The sequence below is a fragment of the Corylus avellana genome, chromosome 1, assembly GCF_965113065.1.
Source record: "Corylus avellana chromosome 1, dhCorAvel1.hap1.2, whole genome shotgun sequence".
Lineage (NCBI taxonomy): Eukaryota > Viridiplantae > Streptophyta > Magnoliopsida > Fagales > Betulaceae > Corylus > Corylus avellana.
This window is the reverse complement of record NC_142490.1, coordinates 42,835,629-42,861,439: the sequence shown is the minus strand read 5'-3', so window position 1 is coordinate 42,861,439 and position 25,811 is coordinate 42,835,629. Positions and strand designations below refer to the sequence as shown.

Genomic DNA, 25,811 nt, shown 5'->3' with positions numbered 1-25,811 from the left:
AACAAGCAACACAGCCAGCAAATCAGCAACGATCGGAGTGGAGGAGATGATGGACACTGGCCAGCGTTGGTGCGTGGTGGAGCGGATGGAGGAGAAGGGAGGCACAGCACCTTGGAGGGCGGGCGGTAGCGGTCGGAGTTGCTGATTTCTGGCTGAAAAACACATACAAAAACAAAGAAAAATCAGGGAAAAATGTGCAGAAGGGGAGAGGGGGATTAAAAGGGGGGGGAGAGGGGGAAAGGGGAGAGGAGGGAGCTAAACAATTATACCCTTAATTAATGCCTTTTCCCAACTATAATTGACATTTTTTATGAACCTTTCAAATAAATCTTAGGCTTCGTTTGGTTCGGCATAAAATATTTTATGGAAAATGTTTTTTCTATTTTTGAATGTTTGACACAACTTAAAATATTGGTCAACTTAACAATATTTTCAATTGATGAAAGAAAATAATATTCACATGGCATAAAATGATTTATGTTTCCCATATGCGTAAACAATTTCTACTACTCTCACACACTTCCAAGCAGGCAATTGATATGCACAAGAGGATTCTTTCCCAATCCTTCATTTATAGCCTTATAAGCCAAGTCCAAATATGCAGGGCCATTAATGGAGGGATACATTTCCTTATGTAGTCTTCTTACCATATATATATATTAGAGTATATCATGGAATTCAAGAATAATAGTCAGAATATAAGACTATTATTGATTTACAGTTAAAGAGTCACACTTAAAGACGATCACTGAGTTACAGGTGAATAGTTAAAGATTATCATCTAGCTAACCTAGTTAGAGTAGAAGTGTATTTGTATTCAACATGATTCTCCTATAAATAGGAGCATGTTATATTGCAAATATTATTAAGAGAAATAAGATCTTAATGTAGCCTTAGAGTTTGGTCTTATGGATGTAGGTCATAGTATCATAGTATCAGAACAAATAGGCTAACGCCAATTGTTAGATCCTAGATTGCAATTTTCTTTTATGTTTCTTATTCTTTATTTCGATTGATTTCCCAATCAAGAAATCTATATTGTTTTATTTTTGTTAAAAAAAAAAAATCATCCGGCCATTCAAATCCACGGCAAAGCCATAACTTTTTCCGGCAACACTCCGACATGGACCTCTGCGCCACCAGCTCCTCTCTCCAAGACCCCGGTGGTCTCTCTCATGCCCAAGCCGCCAGATCTGCTGGCGCCTTCACCACCTCCGTTCATCGTCTTCTCTGTCAATCCACACCAAATCTCCAGTCCTCCACCTCCCAACCACAGATTTGCAATGTGTAGCGGCACGATCACCTTAGCCATCCTCTCCGACGTCAACTTCGCCACCGACTTCGTCTCCCTTAGATTTCATCTCCAATCCGGCACCTTTCTCCATGGTTTTCCAAGCCCAGTGCCGGAGCTACCAGCGTCTCCCTCCGCCTCCGACTTCAAACGATGTGTTTCCGGCGTCCTCCAAGGGTTTGAGCCTGAGGTGTGTTGTACTTGGTAGGAGGCTAGGAGTTACGTGTACACAAATTGGGAGAAGAAATTGAAGAAGAAGAAGAAGAGCTTTTGGTAATAGATTTATCTCTTAACCCAGTATATATTCTTATTCTAGTTTAGGAATATGCTATTCTGGCTTAAGCTTCAGATTTAGTTCCGTTTGGTTATAGGAATAAGGTAATCCTTATCCCAACTTATGTAATCTGAAAATAAGATATTACTCGGAAAAACAAAATAATCAAAAGAGGCCAAATATGCCCATAAAAGAGGCCCAAGATGCCCATTTTCTTTCTCTCTTAGCCCATAGTTGACTTTTCATTTCTTTCTCTCTTAGCCCATAATTGGCTCTTTCTTCTCTAAAAGAGGTCATAGTTGCCCATTTTTCTTCCTCTTAGCCCATAGTTGGCTCTCTCTTCTTAAAAAAAGGCTATAGTTGCCCATCTCCTTTCTCTCTTAGCCCATAGTTGCCTCTTTCTTCTCTAAAAGAGGCCAAAATTTGTCGAAGTTCAAGTTCAAGGGCAGCCTATGTTTCAATTCCGGTGCCATCAACTCCACTCAACTATCTTGGCCGCCACCAACTCCAACGAGTTTCCAGTCACCATCTCGGCCTCCATTGCCAACTAAAGAACAAACTCAAGTTTTCACAAGTTTACACACCTTGAGTTTGAGGGGGAATGTTAGACTATATTAGTTTAAGAATAATAGTCACAATATATGACTATTACTGACTTATAGTTGAAGAGTCATACTTGAAGACTATCACTGAGTTACAGGTGAATAGTTAAAGATTATCACCTAGCTAACTTAGCTAGAATAGAAGTCTATTTGTATTCAATATGATTCTCCTATAAATAGGAGTATGTTATATTGCAAATATTACTAAAAGAAATAAGAGTTTAATGCAGCTTTAAGGTTTGATCTTGTGGATATAGGTCATAAACCGAATCACGTAAATTTCAGTGTCACTGTCTTATTATTTCGGCATTGTTATTTATTATTATTTCTGCATTATGAATTCTTTCAATATCTACTAGACATGTAACCAACGATCAAGTCATCATTGGTTCATGAATCGCTCTTGGGGAACCAATGATTAGTTGGGCGTGCGTCGGTGACTGGACCTATATATTGAGGGGTTGTTCTTTAGTTGGGAAATGGGAATCCATCGATCAATGCTCTATCTGAGGAGGCCCATACTGGTGGGATGCTCAAACTAGGGGTGAAAAGACGGTTACAAATAGATAAAACTGTTAACTGTAATCGTCTAGGCTGTTAACCAGTTAATAACTCTAATAACCACTAACCCTTTTTTTTACAAAAATAAAAATAAAATCAAAACGATGTCGTTTCTATGGTTATACAATAATATCATACTACATAAGACATCATTTCTAAATTTTTATATATTTTTGTATATATTTAAAATTTTAAACACAAAAATGACATAATTTCATATATATATATATAATTTTTGCATGCATCCCCTTGGTATACCAGCCCATTGGCTTAACCGGCCCCAACAGTATTTGTATTGGTATCTTGTTAAAAAATGCACATACTCTATTAAAATTATATGTAAAAATTTAGCTAACATGCAAGAATTAAATAATGCTAAATCACATCTCTTATCCCCCAAAGAATATGTGGCTTGCGCTCTCATAACATTTGGTACATAGAGATTTGTTTTTTGGTTATAAGGATCATGCCAACTAAACTTTAGGGGATAGAAGGTGATGAATAAAATCACTCACAAATATTATATGCTCAAAATTACATGCCGGATTAATAGACCGAATTAGAGTTGGGATGAAAACATTTATGGTGTTTGGTGGGGTGTTCTCCTGTTGTGTCATGATTATTGATTTTTTCTTTTCTTCTTTTCAAACACGTGCGGTGTTTGGAGTTTAGTTATACTCAAAGTCAAGTTGGCCTATTGCGTGCATAGACTGAATAAAGAAGAAATAGAAAAATTGAATTGGTTGACAGAAACTCTACATTAAACAAATCAAAGCTGGTAACGTTTTTGACGTTATGTTATATAATATGTATTATTATATTTATATATCAGCATTTATCTGCTCAATAATTGTCAATACAATGGTTAATAAATACCCTATATTGAATTCGATCATCCGCAGTAGTGAAAAGTTGGTAGTCCTACTCGACTTTTGCCTTCTTTAATGGTAAAAGTAAAAGCCACTTGTTGAATCCCACTACCCAAGAAGCACTCCTGCACCTCTTGTTCACGTACCGAGACAAACACAAAAGATACCTTTTCAAATTTAGAAACTTTTTAATTTTACTTTTTGAATTTTTAATTTAATGGAATTTACTCACTTCATCATTTTTTTTAAAATATTAAAAATGATAAAATAATTTTTATACTTTTATAAAATTTTAAATTTATCTTTAATTTTAAATTAAAAAATTAAAATAAAAAATAATAAGGGTAATTTGATCTTTTTAATAGTTTCGGTTAAACTTTAACAAAAAAAATTGGTGGAGATGGTCAATTGCATCAAATTGAAAGTTCAAGGGGTAAAATTGAAATTTTTAAAAATTTGTGAAGATTTTCTCAAATAACGATAGTTTTTTTTTTTTTTTTTTTTTGACTCAAAAAGGTTGAAGGGAGAAATCAATTGTAGTCATTTTAATTGGGCATGACCATAATAGTACCAACCTGCCGGGGACTTCTCAGGAGGGACCTAGACAGCGAAAACTGCAGGTGCACCCTCAAGACTAGTCGAGTCATAGCTTAACCGCCCACCCCACTAGGACATAAATAAGAACTAAGTTGGTTTATACTAATCATGTATGTGAATTCTCTATTGCGGAGATTCGAATTCATACCTTAGTACTTACCTTACCACTTGAAAATTTATTTGGATCATTAAACCACCACCCTTCATGATCTCAAATCGCGATAATTGATGAGTCCTAAAAGAAATTATTCCAATATATAATCTTGTCTTCACAATATTGTCTTTTACGTACAATCCACTTTGCTATGACATGGCGAAGGCAACAACGGCTAGTTACTTTGACATCGTGTCGGTGTCCACTTTCTAAGTTAGTGGATTCTTTAATTCCTGCCATGATTTTGAAGCCACCCAATGGAGGAGCAAAAGATTTTTTGAATGGATTTGATGGAGTCATTTTCTTGTCCTGAATAATAAAACCCCACAAATTCTTCTTGTATTAACGCAAGACATTCAAAGATGGATGGATTTATGTGTATGATATCATATAAACGTCCTCGCATTGGCTTCTGTACACTAGATATAATCAAGAGGTTTACTTCATGGAATCATTGTCAATGGAGTGCTAATCGGATTTGACCATTTTGACAATTTTTTCTTTTAGGATTTAAAAACCCACAATTCACATATTATAGTAATGCTACACGATAAATAATTCTCTCGGTACAAATTTTGATTTTGATTTTGATTTTGATTTATTTATTTAACAAAATCATGGTAATATTATACATTTACTCTAAACAATATAAAAAAAGTAAAGTTGAAGTGGTCGGCAATCTCCCTTGACTGGAGTTTGTTTCGAATTGTAGTTTTGATAAATATGATTTTAAAATTTTTGTTTTTGAAATCGCTACTTTTTAAAATCGCAAAAGGGTTTGACAAAACATGTTAATTTTTTTTTTTTTTATCAAATATTTGTTATACAAAATCGTAATTTTTGTTTTAAATTTGCGCTTTTCAAATAAGCACCTATTCCCTACTTATAAAATCGCAGATTTTTTTTTTTTTTTTTTTTTTTTTAAAATTTTAAATTAAGTGTTTTTTAAATCTCAATGTTAAACGTTTTAGGTTTTGCGATATATTTTTTGAAAATGCAGATTATACTCACAAAATCGTCATCCCAAAAACCCTTCTTGCCAATGCGGGAGACATTATTATTATTATTATTATTATTATTTTTTGACATGCTCACACAAGAGGGGGGAGAAAAAATTTGAACTAGTGACCTCCGCTTCATAAGGCGCAATCCCCTTCCAATTGAGTTACCTCTTAATAGGAGACATTATTTTTAATTATACAATTGATGTGATAAAAATAAAGATATATATGATTTCATGCCTAAAATGGTATTTTAAAGACAAGTTTGAAAAATGTCAAAATTTCTTAAATAGTTTGAAAAAGTGCTGAATTTTACAATTTATAATTTTTTTTTTTCACCAAATACCCCCCCCCCCCTCCCCCCACACACTTTCTTCCAATGAGAATAAATTATATGGGGAGGTTGCACAAAATGTGAGTTTTGTGCCACCAATAAAAATGTGACACCTAAACTAAACTTACAAAATTTAAGTTTAAAACAAAAAAGACCTAACTACACCAAATTATATCATATATGAAATAAAAATTAATTTTTTAAAAAAAAATTGAAGGGGTGTCTGGCTAGCCACCCCTCCCTCACTAGGGGTAGCTCACCGGCCACCCCATAGGCCATGGGGTGGCTCCTCGGCCACTCCCATGGCCTATAGGATGGCCGGCGAGCCAACCCCAAGCTATGGGAGTGGCTGCACAGCCACCCCTAGGCCTAGGGGTGGTGGCCAGCCACCCAAAGTGGGGGATTGGCCACCCTTTAAATTTTGTGTTTTTTTTTTTTCTTTAAAAAAAAAAAAAAAAAAAGGAAAAAAATTAATTTTTTATTTTATTTAGAGTATAATCTGGTGTGGTTGAGTTTTTATTTTAAGTATAAGTCTAATGATATTGGCTGATGTGTCAACTTTTTATTAGTGACATAAAATGTGACTTTTGTACAATAGGTCCAACTAAGCACCCTTCTCCAATTGGTGTCATTTAGTCAATTAAGGTAGAGCCGAATTTGATGGGGGGAGTGTATGATCGACACATGGCAAAAAGAAAGAGAGTGCACCGCAAAGGAAATGAGCACACCCTCATCATAGTGAAGACCTCGTACACTTTTACTTTATCCCTCGGGTAAAGGTAACGTGCCCAGATACCGCGTGCATTTATTTATTATTTATTTTTTTACTTTTACTAGAAAAGGATTACGAAGCTTTCTTTCCCACTCTTTCATATGGGAGCATTTATTTAATCATATATATATATATATATATATATATATATAACATTTGTATTAATTTCACATTTCTTTATTTTTCTTGCACTTCAGCTTTCTTTAACGTCTAAACGCCACCTTTTGGTGACCCTGTGAAACTAGAGAGACAGAGAGAGAGAGAGCGATTTCTGGGTTGTGAAGGCATGGCTTCCAAGCTGTTACTGGCCGTGGTGTTTGTGTTCGATCTGATAGCTTTTGCTCTTGCTGTTGCTGCTGAGCAACGAAGGGCCAAAGTGAGTAATTTGTCCCTTTTTATTTTTTTATTTTTTTAATTCAGAGTAATTTGTCCTTGCTTATGAGTTTGTTGGTTTCTTGAGTTGAAACAGTTTCTTCTTTGACATGTTATGTGGGGTTTGGGTAAAAGGGTTGTCTTGGTTTGAGTTACTTGATCTGCTGCAAATTAGGGACACCCAGTTGCAGAAATATGTTTATTAAGTAAGTATTGTGTCTTTTGTCCCCAACGGCTGCAAATTAGGGACACCCAGTTGCAGAAATATGTTTATTAAGTAAGTATTGTGTCTTTTGTCCCCAACGGTAGCTTAATCGGCTGGGGATTACTTCTTATGAAGCGAATATCACTAATTCGTATCCCCTCTAAAAATAAAAATAAAATAAAAAAAAAAGTAGTGTATTGTGTCTTTCTTGGAAGGCTAGGTCATAGAACATAGTGTTTGGTGAGAATTTCTTGCTTTGTGAAAGCCAAGTCAATTTTCTGTCTCAACTGGTTTAGAAACTTTCTGCACTGGATCTGAGATGAACTTCCTTATATTTGTATTTAACTGCTATATTCTAGAACATGACTAATAAATCATAGCTTATTCTAAAAATGTAAGTTAATAACATATTATGAATTTAATTATTAATTGATAATTTAATATTCCTCACTTGTAAGCAAGGGCAGAACTAGGATTTTAGATGAGAGGGCACAAAACTAAAAAAAGAAATCTTTTTTAGGTAAAACATTAATTTTGGGGTCCAACTCATAAAAGAAACATAAAATTTAGAGGGATTTTTTAAAAAATTGGGTGGCTAGTGCTCCTCAAAGCCAGGGTAGTTCCACCCCTACGTGTAAGTTTAAGCTTCTTCACAACAAGTGAAGTTTAATGCGTAGAATATTTTACTGAAATAGGAAAATCATGATGCTAAATCATCCGCTATCCAAAAGCTTCAACTAATAGAAAATGGTGAATTTAATAATTTTATTATTACTTTAATAAGAAAAATGATACAAAGAAGATTTATTAGATGTGTGTGTATGTGTACATGCATGCCTTCGGCTAATCGGTTGCTGTTGAGATAGTTCTTAGCCTCAACTCTTAACCATCACAAAGAAAATTAATAGATTAGAAACATAGGGCCCATTATGATATACAGTCAAAACTGCCTTGCCAAAGGCTCTTAATGGTTTTGACTTTTGACCTCAGGGTACAGTTTGAATTTAGGCATGGATCCAAACCAACTTGGGGGATAGATTCGTACGTCAAATAATTTGTTGGGTTGTGGAAGATTTAGTAAATTTTCTTTTTGGCGGAAAATATGGCACTTAATATATTACTAGTATGATCAAATAGCAAATTCATGGGTGTTTGAACTAGATTATTCAGGAAAAAGCCAAGTATTTCACGGAGGAACAAGGAATCCTTTTGAACAACATGCTATAGTAGGAAAGCCTTATATCTTGAAATTAATTCATCAAGTTGATGATAATTTGCATATAAATTCAGCCATTATAGCATTCTCGTGATTTTAAAAATACATAGACATTTCAATAGACATTAGGCACTTGTTACACAACAAACCCTTAGAGGAAGGGCTAAGCAACGAGGAAAAAATAATGCAATTCAAAAGATATGTATAGAGTTGGAGCAGCCATGCCAATGTATATTTGTTTTCAATACGTTTCAACATGAGTATGTTATCCTTGTCAAATCACCTCGTGTCCCCAAAGTTTTAGCTTATAAGTAATAGTGAATTTAATCATTTAATTAATTTCTAACCCTCCCCCTCAATAAATGGGGCCTAATACATGGAATATTAAATTGAAATAGAGTAAATTGTGGAGTTAAGATTCGGACTCAAGATCTGTTTTCTAATATCGTGTTAACTCATTAGTTGTTCTAAATACTTAAGCTTATAGGAAATTATGAATTTAGTCATTAAATTAATATTCTAACAATCCTTAATCCGCTTGCCTTTTGATGGAACTGAAGGTGAGTGAAGAGAAGAAGAGCATCTTCTTCTTTTTTGAATCCTCAAATCCACAAGAAAAGAGATGACAAAACAAAAGTTTAATTTAATTGGAATCATGATATGGAAAACATTATATGTTTATAGTCTTAAAACCCTAGACCCTTAAAATAAGAAAAATTACGAACAAACCCAAAAAAATAATGGAAGAAAGCATAAAGAAAAGAAAAACTCTAAGAGCGATCAAATTCATGTTATCCTTCGAAGTGGCATCCGAATGCTACTTCAAATTATGCTCTTTGTCAATCTTTTGTTTGAACAGCTTCTCAGGCTCTTTCAAATGGTTCTATTTGCCATTCCTTCTACCTTCTACCATTCAAACGGGTTTCCCATGTTGCTTTGAACAGCCTTTTAATAAGACCCTTTCCTAGACTTCTTTCTCTCAAATTTCTCCATGTAATCCTTTTAATAGACTTGTTTCTCTCAAATTTCTCCATGTAATCCTTTCAAGCCATTCTCATCGCCATCTTTCAACTATGACTTATTTCAAACTTGAGTTTTGGTTGAGGAGAAGCTTCAATCCAAGGTTTCTTGACTGCAGAATGTGCAAAAATATGAAAGAGGTCAAATTCCAATTCTGGTCTTGGAAATTTTTGGTTTAGCTGATGGGGTCCTTCATATTTCATTTTAGTCTGGATGAGTCTCGAGTAGATTGTCACATTAAGTGGTGCTGTTGATACTTGAAGCTCTCAAACGCCAAGAGCAGAAAATATAACTCATCTAGTCTTTGCTTAACATGACAAGAGTCGCAATAGTCATTCTATTCATCACCTTCCATCCTCCCATTCCCCCCTATGTGGTGTGGTCCTCCAATCTTCAAACCAATCTTCATGCACCAAATGTTATGGGGAACCATGCCACATAGGCTTTGGGAGGATAATTTATAGCATTACTCGTTGCAATATTTCGTACTTGCTGTTTGACATCAAATTGTACTGGGAGGAAACACGTCTAAAAAGTTAAATAGTCTGGCTACTCCCTCATTTAGAACATCATAAGTTGCAATACTTGTAATGAAACCATGAAAGGCTGAAATATACTGAATATGATATGCCTGAATTTGAGTGAGCTAAGGGACAAAAAAGAAGTGGGCTTGTTTGCGTTCATATCATAGTTTCACGTGTCTTGTCTTCAGTTTGGGGGATGAATTTCCAGGATGTTTGGCATACAAATATCATTGACTCTGTTTTGTTCCTGCATACCCACCAAATTTTCTTTCTTTTTTTGTTTCTCTTGAGAGGGTTGTACTAGTGGTTTGACACAATGTTAGCAGCAGTTGCAGACACAAAAATGAAAACCCAGAGTTTGTTAAAATGAACTCATCTACCTGCTTGTGATCAATTGGAAACCAGGGTAAATTTTGTGTACTCTTGTAGGAGAAGGTCCTAACTCAACTGTTGCTTTCTCCTGACAGGCCAATCTAAATGCAGTTGACGGAAGAAATTATTGTCATTATGATTCTGACATCGCAACCGGCTTAGGTGTGGGGTCATTCCTGTTCCTTATGGCTAGCCAAATCCTGATAGTGGTGGTAAGTCGTTGCTTGTGCTGTGGGAAAGCTTTGAGACCAAGTGGTGCTAGGGCATGGGCAATTTGCTTATTTATCACTTGCTGGTACGTTCTTTCCAACATATCTATATTGAAGGAATTGGTCTTGCTCACAGATATGACTTTGTTTAAATATACAAAATCAACAATGCCGTGATGAGCCTTGGTGCGCTTCTTATACGGGATGTTATGACATGTTTTAAGTGGGTTGTCATTTCAACCACGTAAAAAACAAAAAAAAAGCACTTAAAACACCTTTCGTCAGTCTTTATGAAATGGATGAGAAGAGCAGCATTACTCAATTATTCCAAAGTTTCGATTGACTTGTGTTTATATTTCAGGGTGACATTTGCTATCGCCGAGGTGTGCTTGCTGGCTGGTTCTGTGAGGAATGCGTACCACACCAAATACAGTACTCTCTTAACAAATGATCCCCCTTCATGCGAAAAGTTGAGAAAGGGAGTCTTTGGGGCTGGGGCTGCTTTCGTGGTCTTAACTGGGATTTTCTCCGAACTTTACTATGTTAGCTATTCCAAGGCTAACGATGATAAGGCTCTCTATGCAAGGGACGCTGGTGTGAGGATGGGGAACCTATAGTTGACCTCTCTTACAGACGCATAGAGATTCTAATATGTATTAATGGTTCACTTAATTGGTTTTAGCTAATTATGTTATTTGTGTATGCATATCTACATACGATATGGAGTCTGCGTTGAGGATTTTACTGAGTAGACCTGTTTTTAGCTTAATACATGTTCTGTTTTGTACATCAGAGAAACATTTCTAAACTTGTCAAAGAAAAGAGGATGAATTTGTTCGAGCTCCCACTAAAATTTGAATGATATTTTATGACATCCCAGAAAGTGAATCTCGTATTGGAATAATGAATTGCCAACGGCCTTTTCAGCTGGCAATTATGATAACTCTCAAGTATTATTTGCTTGAAGCACAATCATCTCTTCTTCCATTGCTTTCCTCAACCCAGCGTGCGAAGTACTTGTCAGAGCTCTGAAGCTCCCCTCTCAGCTATAGAAGAAGACGTTTCAGGGCAACTTTATGTGGTCCTTGAGAGTGGCGGCGCGAATTCAGGTGACAATGTCTCAGCTAGGGGTTGATGGTGAATCAGTGGAGAGCGTGGACCATATGGAGTAGGAGAATTATGAAGGCGCTTAATTGCAATTTGACTAATTTTTTTTTAAAGTGATAATACATTTTTTTCTCTGTCGTTACTATAATTTTGTTGGGTCTCTCTGAAATTAGAGATTTACCATAAGTTCTGTAACCCTTGAAAATGAAAGTATATATAGTTTCTTAGAAGTAAATAATTTCAATGCCAATTTCTAGCTCGAAATCAACCGTGTTTGCGCATCAACACCTTCTCTTTTTCTTTTTCTTTTTATCTCTCGCCATGCTTATTCTGCATTAAAGAAAAAAAAAATGTTGCTACGCTACTAGCCTAGGCTCGTTGGCAAACAAATTTTTTCCCTTGACATAAAAATATTCTCACTTTTTTTACTTTTTTATATTACGTTATTCACTTTTTATTATCATTCAAGTAAAAAAATAGCTATAAAATAAAATTTTTTCACTTTTTAGTAAAAAAATTCTAAACTTTTCATTTTTTAATACAAAAATCATGTAACAAAGCCAAAAACTATTTGACAAACGGTGCTCAATCTCTAACCATGCTTAATACTCTTTTACTCTACCCTATCTAAAAAATGCGTAGGTAGGAGACTTATTATTATTATTATTATTATTGAATATTCCACGTTGAAATTATTGTGCCTATGATTGGACATCCATTTAGGTATCTATTTAGAGATGATGGGTTCTGCTATTATTCAGGAATAAATTGGTCCATACCTTCTGCCTTCTGGGCTTCTTTTCTTTGATGATCTATTTAGGCCTTGACTTGTACAGATACCTCCAAATAGGCCAATAGAAAACAAGAAGTGAATTATTTCCAATCTGACTTTGAGCATTGCCCAAACTGGTCCCCCTAACCCCATGTTTAGTTAAATTGCAGAGACCTCAAAAGCTTTCTGAATCCCCATCAAATTCACAAATGCACGGCTATTGTTCATTGTCTTGCCTCACCCCTTCTCATTAATTGTTCTATACCAATCAACCAAATGGCTACTTTGACAAAGGAAAGAAGAATATTAATTAAAAGTCACATTTTCCCAAATCCACCCATTGATGGCTTCTTGTCAGTGCATATCTAATATCTCGTAAGGTTAAGTTATTAGGTTGAAATGGTGTCTAAACATGTAAACTAATGTGCTTTTGGTAGACTCCATAAGTGATTATCTTCCTAATAAATTGGTATTAGAGCTATAGTTCATCGTTTGGTTTGGCTATGATAAAGAGTATTGATGGCTCTTGGAGTAAAGTTGTATTTGGCTTTCCTGAAATTGGTGCAACGACTCTTGTACTTGTGACACAATTAAATTTGTAAAAGATTCACACATGATGAAAAATTAGGTTAACATAGAAGAAACTCACACATAATGGGAGATTTGTTATGAGTGCACCATGTGCACGTGAGCGTTGAGTCCTGCGTTTAAGAAAAATAAATAAAATGAATAATAACTATAAAATTAATCCACCCAAAACTCTTTGGAGTAATGTCCAAACATCACTTGAAGTCTATTAGATTACGAATCTCTCGATGATCTGTGCCTCACAAAGTTGAATCAAATTAAGCAGGTAATGAGAATTCTACCTTTCCCATGGATGTTGCTTGAGAGAAATGATTCCAACTATCGGCAAAGGTATTTTTTGGCATTTTTTCGCGTCCGGCAACTCTCAGCGAAGGCCTCGCGAACTCTAGTGTTAGTCTGACGATTTTAAAATGAGAAACTCAAACTTGATTTACAAAATTTAAAAACCGAAACTATTTTCTAAAACTAAAGAAGTTTTTTTGTCGAAACCAATTTTTATTTATTTTTAGTTTAAATATTATTTTCGGTTAAACCAAATGTAAAAAATATTTTTCAAACACTATTTTACCTAAAAAAATAACCCTAACAGTAGAGGAAACCCTAAGGGCCGGCTAAGGCCATTTGTTAGTTATATGATTTTTTTTTTTTTGTAAGAAGTTATATGATATTTGACTAGAGTGAAAAAATCCATATTTTTTACAAGCGTATGCGTGTGGAGCGAGCGTATGCGTAGGCGTGTGGAGCGAGGGTCCGCGTGATAACGGACTTTGACTTTGGTCAAAATTCTAACAATATTTGCTTAAGCTATAATTCAGGTAATAAATGATTATATTAATTCTATTTGCTTAATGTCTTGGGCCACCTATTTTCCCAAATTGCCACTTAATTGTTAATGTTTCTTCTAAACTAGAGGTCTTTCCAAACTAGCAAAAACTATAATGCTAGCAAAAAGATAAAAAATAACCTTAAAAAATATTTTAATAAAACAAAAATATTCATATAAATTCAAAAAAAAAAAAAAAAAAGGAAAAGCTAAAAATTGAAATGAAACAAAAAAAAAAAAAAGTTGAATTGGGCCGACCACCCCTCTTACCTGTCTAAGGGTTGGCTGAAACACCCCCAAATGGGCAAGGGGTGGTTCGGTCACCCCCTTAATTTTTTTTTTTTTTTTTTTCCTCATTTGGGGTAGTTTAACCATAGGAGCGAACGAACCACTGCCAAATATGGCCAAAGAGGGTGCAGGAATAGTCTGAATAGAAGGCCATCAAGTGTAGGATTAAGATCTAGTACAATTGCTTACTCATATTACTTGCAATTTGGACAAACAATTGTGAGATGGCTCTTGTGAGCAAGACCAATTCCTTCAATATAAACAATTTTACACCACATGAAGGTTGTTTTCTTTGGTCAACTAAATATACTTTTAAGTTAACCAATGTTTTGGGCACGCTAAACACTCAAAATTAGGAAAAAAAAAAATTCATAAAACATTTTACTTCAAAACTAAAGTGGGGTTGGATAGGTTGAATTAAGGGGGAAGAACCACTCACAAGCTTTGGGGTACTACCCGCGGATATTTCAGAAATTTCCTCTAAATTTTATGTTTTTTTTTTTTTTTTTAAATGAGATATACCCTTTAATTTTTTTATTTATTTTTTTACTCCCCCCAAATAGCCTTCTTTTTCAAAAGAAAAACAAAAAAAATTTCCCCCTCACCTAAAATTCTATTCCGGCCGCCGGTGGAATTCAATATAATATGAAAACCTTATGGCCCAAGTTCACCCAATGAGGGGGCTTAACCATTGAACCCTATGTCTAATAATAATATAAGGACAGAGGAACACACCTTGGAATGGTGGCCCCCAAAATGCACATGCTCAGTTAACCTGGAAGGGGAGGTGAGGAGCCATGACAGAGATTTCAAAACCACATTAATATGATTCTATAGCAAAACACTATACATATATTATATATTATATATATATAAAGAACTACTTTACAACCAAAACACCATCAAGACAAGGAGGAAAGAATGATTCTCAACAAGTGGTCATGAATCATGAGCAAACAAACCAACATCCAATATCATTCAAATTAAATCAGTCCTGCTGGCCGGAGACCCTATGACTCTGATCATCCTCATCATAAAACACCCAGAATTCTAACAACCATCTATGGCGAAGATCGAAACTAAGCTGTCATACATACACAGGATACTATTCCATCGGATTCGGAGGAAAAGAGTTACAGATGGACACCTAAACCTGAAGCTGAAACTAAAAAGGACAACTTCAAACAGTCTACATCTCTATAACACTTGCATATTGAGAGAGAGAGACTATAGTCTATAGAGTTTATGATCACCTGGAATTAGACGAAAAAAAAAATAATATTAATAACAACTGTGACATTGAAAGAGAACCAAGTACTCTTATCACACAAAAACACCACATTGAAATTGCATACTTATATAGACACTGCTGCTAACATGGTTAATTAATTAAACTCCTTTATGGTTTGATTTCAGAATCATCCCAAGGTAGATTGAGATCAGTGGAGGCGAAGGGGTCCATATCTTCCCAATTCCAGTAAGTTGACATGTCCATGCCGGTGGTTGTTGTTGTTGTGGGTATTTGCCATGGCTGAGTGGCAGTGCTGCTGCTTGTGGTAATGGTTGGCTCCTGTGCCTCCTTGGTGTTGATTTCTTCGGAGTAATTATAAACGTTGGAGGAGGGGAAAGAAGATGAAACTGAGAATAATGGGTTTGTGTTAAAAGAACTTGAGCTTGAGAAGGGAAACTGCAGGGTTTGGTCTAGAGGAAGATGAGGCAGAGTTGAACCCAAACAGTTGTTGTTGTTGTTGGCAGAGTTGATCAAATTCTTCTGTGGCAGAGAAGACGGCGGATGAAGCAACGACTGGTAGAGAATTTCAGACATGCATCTTTGATCGCCAAGCGAAACAGGAAGACTCTGCCTCTGCTGCTGCTGACCTTGGATTGCCAGCAGGGTATTGCTGGTGCTGGTGCTGGTGGTGGCAGATGGCGCAGCAGCGGTGGACTTTTTAATCCTCTTATTCTTGCGGCCGCCACCAACAGGAACGTTGCGCAGAGTTCCGCCCTTAGTCCAGTGCCTTTTACAAGCCCTGCAAAAATGCCGAGGCTGGGATTTGTTGTAGTTGTTGTAGTAACAGAACTTGGTGTTCGCAGAATCACACCTTGGACACTTCAATGGCTCGGATTGCTGCTGCTGATTTTGCTGCTGTTGCCGCCTCATTGGAGGAGGAGCCTTTGGCAGCTCCTGTAACAAGTTCTGGCTCCAATCAAGCCCATCACTAGAAACCTGCTTAGAACTCAACCCCATCTCTTGAAATCTCAAACCAAAACAAGCAAAGATGATCTTCTTCTAACAAACAAACAAACAAAAAAAGTACGATCTAGCTAGCTAGCCCTTGGATCGAGGAGCAAGAAGAGAGATCAATCTGGAGAAAAGCAAAAGGATGAGATTGCTACTTATAAACCAAACAGTTTGCTGCTCCAAGTGAAAAATTGTGTTGGATGCAAGGTAATAGCTAGGAAGGTGGTGAGAAGCAAGCATGTCTTTGAGATAGTCTCTCTCTTTTATCAAACCACTCTATTATAGCTACAGCCTATAAATCTACGGCTTCAATAATAATCCCTGTAGCAGGCAGGAACAATAATTATAACAGGAATAAAAAGATTAATAATCAAAATTACTTGAGATAATTTGAATGGGCCAAGAGAGAGTTTTTGTATTTGATTGATATGTGCTGTGTGGGGGCGTAGGAGTGGTGGCAAAGCTATAGCATTATGCAGCTTTGCTGACTACTCAATTTTTATAGGAGGAGGACGAAGCAAGGAAATAAGGGAGGAGAGAGAGTTGCTTAGCCCCTAAGGTGCAGACGTGGTTGGTAACACGTGGATGGACCTACGCCGTTCATAGTGCCCTCCTGTGCTTGCCTTGTAAAAGGAACGTAGATGTGCATGCTGTGATTTTTTTTAAAAAAAAAGTATTTTAAGAAGACTTCACCATGAGGAATTCAAGTACACTGCGGTTCATGGGGCTCATCTTTTTTCGCTGAAATCATACATTGTTTCTTGGAAAATGTTCTTGATAGATTTCAGTTTTTACTTTTTTTTTTTACTTAAAAAAACACGTGTCAGTGTTTTAATGGTGGAAAAATTAAGAGGAAGGTTAATTTGAAATTATATTTTTATTTCATAGTTTATTTCAACTAACAACTATGTGGAATAATGAAATTTCTTTGTTAAATTCAAAAAGAAAATTCAAAAATTAGTTGAAAGTCGAGACCGTCATATCAACCTTGTGAATTAGTGGTAGCTAGATACCGTTATTAAAAAATTAAACATCAAAATTTGACAGATAAATTGAAGAGAGCTATTCCACTATGCTGAAATATACTGAAAATCCACCTTTCATATCAGCCCTTGTTAAAAGAAAAGAAAAGAAAAAAATCATAAGGTGGATAAGGAATTAATACCGCTTAAGTATAATGAAAATAGTGAAATAGTGATGAGATATCGGTATGGTATATAGTATTACTCGGAATTGAATAAGTAATAATAAAAATTACATTTTTATGTTATGTTGGGCTTATTACGTGATCATTGTGTAATTAATATTACTTAAATTATTTAATGATTGACGTGGTAAATATCATTTGAACAGTAAAAATTTGAAAAACCCTAACATGTACAACCCTATTGTTTGTTTATAGGTTGATACATATTAGCGGTTTTATTTAGGGAGACCATGGAAATTTCTATGGTTATAAACAGTTGGCTTCACGTGGTTAGCAGTGGGGTAGTAGAATAGATGTGGTGATGATCCTATGGGCCTATGTACATGTGATTACATGCTGCAAATTACAACCTAATTGGGTACATGTGTTCCATTCATGTGTTGGTTCGCACGTGTGAGTATTTTTCTATGACCATACAATATAATTAAAGTTAGATTAAGTGTCTTTGGATATGTCCCTCTCGTTCTGTTTTCTATTTTGGCTGGCGCCGTTTTATATATATCAGCTAGTCATGAGGATTAATGTTGCTAGTCTTTTATTCTGTGCTTGATTTTTATTATATATATATATATATATATTTAATGTGACAAGTAATTAATTAGTATTTTTTTTTTTTTTTTGAGATGTCCGCACAAGAGGGAGAGGGGGGAAAGGAGATTCGAACTAGTGATCTCTGCTTTCTTAGGCGTAGTACCTAGCCGATTGAGCTACCTCTTAGGGATAATTAATTAATATTCTATTGGGAAAGAATGGCATAAGAAGCTTACTAATAATATATTAATATAAATATTTGAACATCGTTTTATTTCAAAAGTTTATGTGACGTAAATGTAAGACCACGTCGTACTCAATAAAATAGTTCAACGTGTATAGAAGTGTCACCTCAACTTAACGCATGAAAAAAAGAAATTAAAACAAAAAGAAAAAGAAAATGGGATATAAATAAATAAAAGAGAGGGGAAGAAGCTAGAGAGAAATAGGTAGGTGGGCAGCCATCTCACAACCCCTATCTTGTAGAGCAATGGGGTGGTTGTTGCTCCATCACCCTTCTGCTGGGATGGGTGGGGTAATTTCACTAGTGGAGGCCCGGAGCGCATGAGTAGGTGGAGATCGGGTTGTCCCTCCGCCCTATTTGCTATCGGGCGTGGATAAGTGGGGTGACCCACCCATGCTCATTGATGAGTAGAGAGTGGAATGGTTCACCTAGCCACTATAGTGCAGTTTGAGGGGGGAGGGGCTAGGGGTGGCCGCTGTTGGAGTGCCCACCCATCCACCTTCCTCCCCTTCATTTTCTTGTGGTTTTTTGCCATATGTTAAGTTGATGTGAAATTTCTATACAATTAATGCTATTTTATTGGGTTCGATACGCTCTTACACCTATGTGCATGCCATAATTTTGGTTAAAAACTCTAACGACAAGTGTATAAAATGAGCTATTTTGATAGAAAATATTTATACCTTAAATATTGATTTGATAAAAGGCTAAAACTCTAGACACCTCTATAGTATTTTCACCAAATTTTAAAAGTAATACTCTTTCCAAAGTAATATAAACTGAACCCTAAAGATTGTAAGGTATAATGTTAATAGTTCATATTAACCAATCATGTTTCGCAAACAATTCATGAATATTTCTCCAAGACATACGAAATTGCTGGAAAACTTATGGAAAATTCATGATTTCGGTTTCACTTTTCCATGGAAAACTTATGGAAAATTCCACCATGAGTTTTGATAACCCCATAGAAAGATACTAGTACTGTTTTTGAGGAAAATACACTTCGTTTCAATTGTCTTTTCAAACTATCTTTTTCTTTTTGGCATTTACATCACTAAACTTTAAAAAACAATTTTTTTTTTTTTTCTATTCAAATGAAAAAAAAAAAAAAAAAAAAAAAACAAAGGTGGGTTTTTTTAGGCTAAAAAAGTAACACTCAACCTTCTTTTAATTTCAATATTGTTACACATATACCAATAATATATAACCTTAAATGAACAAAGAAAAAAAAAATTATGACAATTAGTGAAGTGCACATAAACCTTTTTGTTTGAAGGGTTGTTTGGCCATCTCGAAAAATGGTCAAAGGAAGTAGCCGACTAGTGAAATGTTTCGTATGCATCCACTCTTAAAAGTGGTCTGAAGGGTGGCCAAACCACACTCAACCTCTAGAAATTATTTGGCCACTTCCACATCGATCATAGGAACCACTCCTTGTGGCAGGGAGTGGTTCGGCTGCCCTTTAGGTAGTATTTTTTTTAAAAAAAAATTTATTTCTTAATAAATTTTAAGGGTAATTTAGATAGTTAAAGTAAAAAATACTGTAGTTGAAGTGTTGAACGGTGAATGAAGCAAATACTATAGTTGAAGGTCACCAATTAGGACCAGGAGAGGCACGTGCATATTATTAAGCCACGGTGGAAGCATATAAGCTTAATTGTTTAAACAAGAATATATATATATATCATATCGATGTTGATCTAAATTGGAAGGGAATGTATTGGAAATCAAAGTCGGTCGGTTGGTTAGGTAAAGTTTATTTGTAAGGTCGTTTTCTGCAATTCTCAAAAGGACAAAACAGAATGTCTGTCGCACAAGTACTTAGAATATTGACATGATGAATACAATTTGATAATTTAAACATGCATAATCTTCTAAAGAAAGATTCTAAGATGATCAAAACCCAAGTCCAACATACCAATTTGACACTTCATATATATTAAGAATTCATTCTGACCCATCGATCGAATCAAGAATATATTTATATATAAACATATAAAGAGAGAGAGAGAGAGAGAGAGAGAGAGAGAATTCATGTTTGGTGGCTCTTGGGTGGCTTAGAACAACCAGAACCCTCAGTTTAGTATCATTATATATAATTAATGAAAAATAAAATAAAAAAACTTATCATTCATTATTTCAATATTAATTAATCCAAACATCGTCGCACGTGTTGCCACATGATGGTGCAATGTGCCCCCCACTTGTGCAATTGATGATGGTTCCAGGTCGTAACATAGACTTTTGAACATAAATATATATTACATTCATTCATTCATTCTGAAATTAAACAAGCCGCCGCCGCCGCCATCACCATCCATCTCCATGCCGAGGAGATTCAACTATTGGATGGCATTTTCAAGATGCTTTTATTAAACTTTCGGTTTATATAGTTCTCTTTAATTCTCATAATGAGCTCTTATGACTTAAGCGTCGGAGATTTTTTTCTCGGTCCTTAATTTCCGGCCAATTTACCCCAGTAGATTTTTTGAAAATCATATTTTTGTTAATTAATTACTTTTTAAAATCGTTATTGTTGTTTTTTTTAATCACTAAACCAAACGGATCAGACAAATAAGAAGTGAAATTATCATTTTCTTGTTCATATATAAGTGCATTTGCTTCTCCCCAAAAGCAAAAGAGAGATTAATAAAGACGACACTCGTTATCCATGCACGCATCAGGAAAACTACAAAAAACGAAAAGCAACATCAAAATGATACTTGGGCAGACAGAAACATCAAAGACTAGTACGTGGAAAACGCAGGAAAATGACACATCATGCATACACGTACGTAGCTGTAATGATGCACATGTCATGCTGTTCTGTCAGAACATATTTTTTTACATACATGAGTCAGATGAAGTTATGGACACAGCATCTCAAAGATTCACAAATTCACAAGAAAGTATTAGTTTGGAAACAAAAACACAAAGAAATGAGTTCAGCCGGCCACCCACGAAAACTCCCAATGTTTTCTGCAAAAACTAATGAAAGATTACAAGAATGGTGCATAAACTATGACTAGGTACTTGTATAGAAAAGTCGAGGCATTTTTTGGATAAGAATTAATTAATTTGTTTAATTTATATATTCTAACAGAATTAAACTTAAATATTTAATTGAAATTAGAGGTAAACGATGAAGACAATGGTTCAAACTCAAAATATTTATTTGTTCCAATACCATACTAAATTATCATTCATTCCAAAATATTAAGTAAATAAAAATTTAATCAATTGAATTATTTAATTTATAATCCAACTTTTCTCTCATCATCTCATGTGCTGGATGGACTTAATGATGTCATTAGATAATTGATAAACTATGATTAGTGAGCAGTTTCTATAGAAAAGTACTCGAGGAGCTTTCCTATCATGTGGTAGCTGGACTTAATGATGTTGTTAATTGATTGATTAGTTTTTTCTCTGTTGAAGATTATCGTTACACCACAATATACAGAATATGATTACTACTAGTTAGTTATATTGAAAGAGTATTTTTGTCTTTTCACTTTTTGAATGGACAAAATTACTCATTCAATATAACTAATCAAATATTCTCATGTTATTTAAATGGAAGAGGATCCTAATTCTATATGTACTTCGGAACCATTAACACAACACTAGATTAGAATTTGAAGATTTAAAATCCGGGTAAACAATGTAAAGAAAGCCAGCCACCTCGGGTCCCGATACAAAGATTAGAACATAATTAAGTTCACATCTAATTGGGTGAAATCTAAATTATTAATCAAGTGTTGCGCGTGTGAGCTTAATTAGTGGGGCTTGTTATCATCGGTGGTGGTAGTTCAATGCTCCAAAAAAATTTCTAAAGTGATTTGACATGTATTAGAATGAGAGTTCAACTTTCAAAATAAAAATTATCAATCTTATTAGTATTAATTACCTCGAATTTCACTCATGTCTTGATAGAGTTGGATTAAGCTATGACTCAATCCAACTTGAATGAATGCTTATAGTTTCTATTGTTTAAGACTCTCGTGTGCTTCTATAGTATAATCACAACACTTGCATAAATTCTTCAGATAAAATTTGATGAACCGAGAGTGAATACTTTCAATTTTATCCAACAATTCATCTTATCACCTTGACATGCAGTTTTAGGGAAGAAATTTCAACACTTAGAACTTAGAAGGGATTGTTTAAAAAAAAAAAAAAAAAAAAACTTAAAAGGGATTAGGGATTAGGTAGCCTGAAGAAAAGAGGATAAAGATGGAAAGATAGTTTTGTATTTTATTCATCAGTGACATTAAGTTGATCTAACTTGTTGGGGCAGTCTCTGATGATGAACAGACTTTTTTAGCTATAAATATTAAAAGACTTCTGTTTCTATCCTTCTTTTTCTTTTTTTCTTTCTTTTATTAAAGAGTTTCTGTTCCACCTCTCGTTTCACACGTAAGTTAAACAGACCTCGTCGATGGAACAAATCTATCACCTCTAGTGAACTGTGAAAGTGACCACAGCCCAAGACGAAACAATAACGTCCCATTGAATCACATTGAGACGTATGATTCTTTAATTTTAATTAATTAATTTGTTTTATATAAACTATATATAAAAACCACCCACCTTTCAAAATAAATAACAATTGGTATATAACCATCAGATCCTTCCCACTTGAAGCTAGTGGTAGGTCCATGATTCCAAATATACGTGTCTCTGTCTCTCTTCTGCACCAGACACCGTAACCAATAAGTAAAGAATATATATATATATATATATATATATTTATATATATATATTAGGTCTAGTCAAGCTGCATGCACGTCTGGGAAAAGATAAGTGACAAGTACAAAAACTTGGATTCCAATTGATGGCAATAATGATAATAAATAAATATGGGTGTGAAAAGAAGGGTTTGATGGCAACCCTTCTCCACCAATTCTGGCTTCGAACAAAATGGACTAGGAGTAGGGGACACTCGTCACAACACAAGTGGGTCTTTCTCGGCAGTCGGCTTGGCATGGCATGCCGCCGCTGATCATCATCTTGTCTATTCAAAACCTTAAATCATCTAGAAATTTTCTTGTTAAAAGAAATAGATAAAATCCACAATTGATGTATGTATATTAATTGTATATTTCTTTCTTGTCCATATAACTATTATCTATCAAGAATCCTATGCAAATTCCTTGAGATTTTCACCCAAAATCTTCCTCTTTCTCTATACACCACTATTTTTTATTCCACACGTTGGAGAGATGGATGTTCACAGGAATATAATGTTGTGGATCACAGTTTTTCGAGGAGTGACGTGGCACGAAGTCTGAAAAATTGTTGGTTTGTAAAAGAAGAAAAGAGTAGGATAAGAGTTGCCGAGGTATGCTAATGGAGAATAGTTTCGATGCTTAAGTCAGTGAACTGTTTGAGAGTGTATAAGCGCAATGAGAGTTTGAGAGAATTGTGATTACTAAAATAATGAATTGAAGTCTCCTTTTTATAGGCATCAAGTAACAGTTGTCACCCCGTAATTCTCGGCCCCACGTTCCCGAGGATCCAAGTGTGCCATGTTGGCGAAATGGATCGTGGGTTGTGGGTTACTCCACGATCATGAGATCGTGGAGTGTGTTAATGGGTGGCCCGGCCACGCTTGTGTCGGATGTGGGCTCCCAAGTAATCCTCGGGTGCACCTGTCTTGGTTTGACGCAGATAACTGGGCCACGTTCTGGTGAACGTGGGAGCTTTATTTGGGCATTGGGTGTATCACACGTTCATTAGTGAACGTGGGTTTCCTTTGCTCGCCGAAGGTCTGTTATACCCTCGGTGGAAAGGCTATTATGCCCTCAGTGGGTTGGCCGTAGTCGATCTAGCCGACTATGTCTCGGCCTATGCCTGTCCAAGTGGATGTGCCTTTGGGTTGGGCCTAGAGGCCTGTTGGGCCTTATGTGGCCGATCCGTGACCCAACAAATGTGATGAATATTTCAGGCCGTACGGAGCAATTACTAGAATATTTCATGGTAATACATAATATATTTATTATATATGTAGCAACATAAACTCTATTAAATTTATGAAATTTAATCTAAATTATGAAATGGGTCATCTCAATTTACTATACATTCTTAAAAATAAATAAATTAAATTAAATTAACCTGCCTATAGTGTTGTTGGGTTAAGAAGTTACTAGGAAACTAATAAAATGGATATGGCCATGAAATTCGAAGCTCCCCCCTCCCCACTTCTCTCTCTCTCTCTCTCTCATATTTCTTAGGGGGGAAGCTAGCAGTCGTTAGACAACAAGAATACAGTTGGTCGTGGATGATGACGATGATTCACTTTTGAATCTTCAATCTTTTTCACTTTTGGGTTTTGGATCCTTTTTTTTTTTTCATGCAAAAAGTGAATGAACCTCTCCCACGATGGAATTGCAGATCAATTCAAAAACCTCTTCCTTTCACTAAATATCAAAGTTTTGAAAGCAAATGTGGTCTTGGTGCCATCATGGTGGTCCTCGACCCACTTCTACGTCCTTAATTCATCACATGTGTCTTTAACCTCCATTATCTCCCCCAATAGTGCCCACCTTGACCATGAATTTTTCATCTTCTTTTTTTTTTTTTTTTTTTTTTTTTTTTCTTATTGGTAAATTTACTATTTAACGTCTCTTTAAATATTATTATATATAGTTATGATGTGATCTTTACTAAACTTTACCAACGTTCATATATAACTAAATAAACTATATATATATAGTAGAATGAAAATGAGAATCACGTCAAGTGTCAAAACCTATAGCGTAAAGCTAACTATTTTGTAAAGTTCACACTTTTAATGTGACCAATAAATGACTAGTCTTAGTCTTCAGTCTAACTTTTTACTGTTAAAGTTTTACCCATTTTATTATTATTATTACCCACGGAAGGAAGGTTAAGAGATAAAGTGCCAACCGACCAATTTATTAAGCTCTCCACTAAAATTTGGTGAGGAGTCTTCTAAATTGAGATTCAGCCCCCACCCGTTGAAATCAAAGAAAAATACAAAATACAAAATCAATCTCTTGGCTTTCACTGATTTATAAATTGTATATAAGAATGCAAAATCAATCTCTACGTTTTTACCGACTCCTTCGCTGACAAATTTGGAGGGTCTATAATTTTTTCCTCTTTCTTAATATTTTCTTTTTGTTTTTCACTTTTTTTTTTTTTTTTTTTTTTTTTTGTCATGGTAGTGGTTTAACCACCCTTATAGTTCTAGGCAATCGGGTTGCAAACCACCCTTTTTTTTTCTTTTTATAATTTTTTCAACATTATTTTTATATATTTTGTATTTGTTTCCTATAGAGAGCACTAGTCATTTTTTTATTGGTGTTGACACAATTCCCCATCAAAAATTCAGACGAATTGACAAAGGACAGTTATTTATCATTTTTGCTTGGCACAGAAAATTTTAAGCAAACTTTTATAGTGCTATTTGCAAATCAGTAAAACTCCATAACCGGTTATGCATTTTCACCAAAAAGTAAAAACAAGCATATTATGCATCACATGCGTATAAAATGGGTTTATGCATATCTTCATGGCATACCGGGCCTAACTAAAAGAGTCACCTAGTTGATGATGTTTTGTTCTAATTCGTATCCCTACGGAATCCATAGCATTTCACTGAATG

General features: G+C 35.1%; 2 protein-coding genes across 2 annotated transcripts; one reads left to right on the top strand and one right to left on the bottom strand.

The window, feature by feature from the left end:
• The first annotated feature begins 6,629 nt into the window (after positions 1-6,629).
• LOC132173122 (protein MODIFYING WALL LIGNIN-1) lies at positions 6,630-11,213 on the top strand. Its single transcript, XM_059584710.2, has 3 exons — positions 6,630-6,831; positions 10,260-10,459; positions 10,735-11,213. Exons 1-3 carry the CDS (start codon positions 6,742-6,744, stop codon positions 10,988-10,990), a joined length of 546 nt encoding a protein of 181 aa, XP_059440693.2. The 5' UTR covers positions 6,630-6,741; the 3' UTR covers positions 10,991-11,213.
• Positions 11,214-14,900: 3,687 nt separating this feature from the next.
• On the bottom strand, positions 14,901-16,650 carry LOC132171202 (uncharacterized). Its single transcript, XM_059582461.2, has one exon. It carries the CDS (start codon positions 16,197-16,199, stop codon positions 15,351-15,353), a length of 849 nt encoding a protein of 282 aa, XP_059438444.1. The 5' UTR covers positions 16,200-16,650; the 3' UTR covers positions 14,901-15,350.
• Between the last annotated feature and the right edge of the window lie 9,161 nt (positions 16,651-25,811).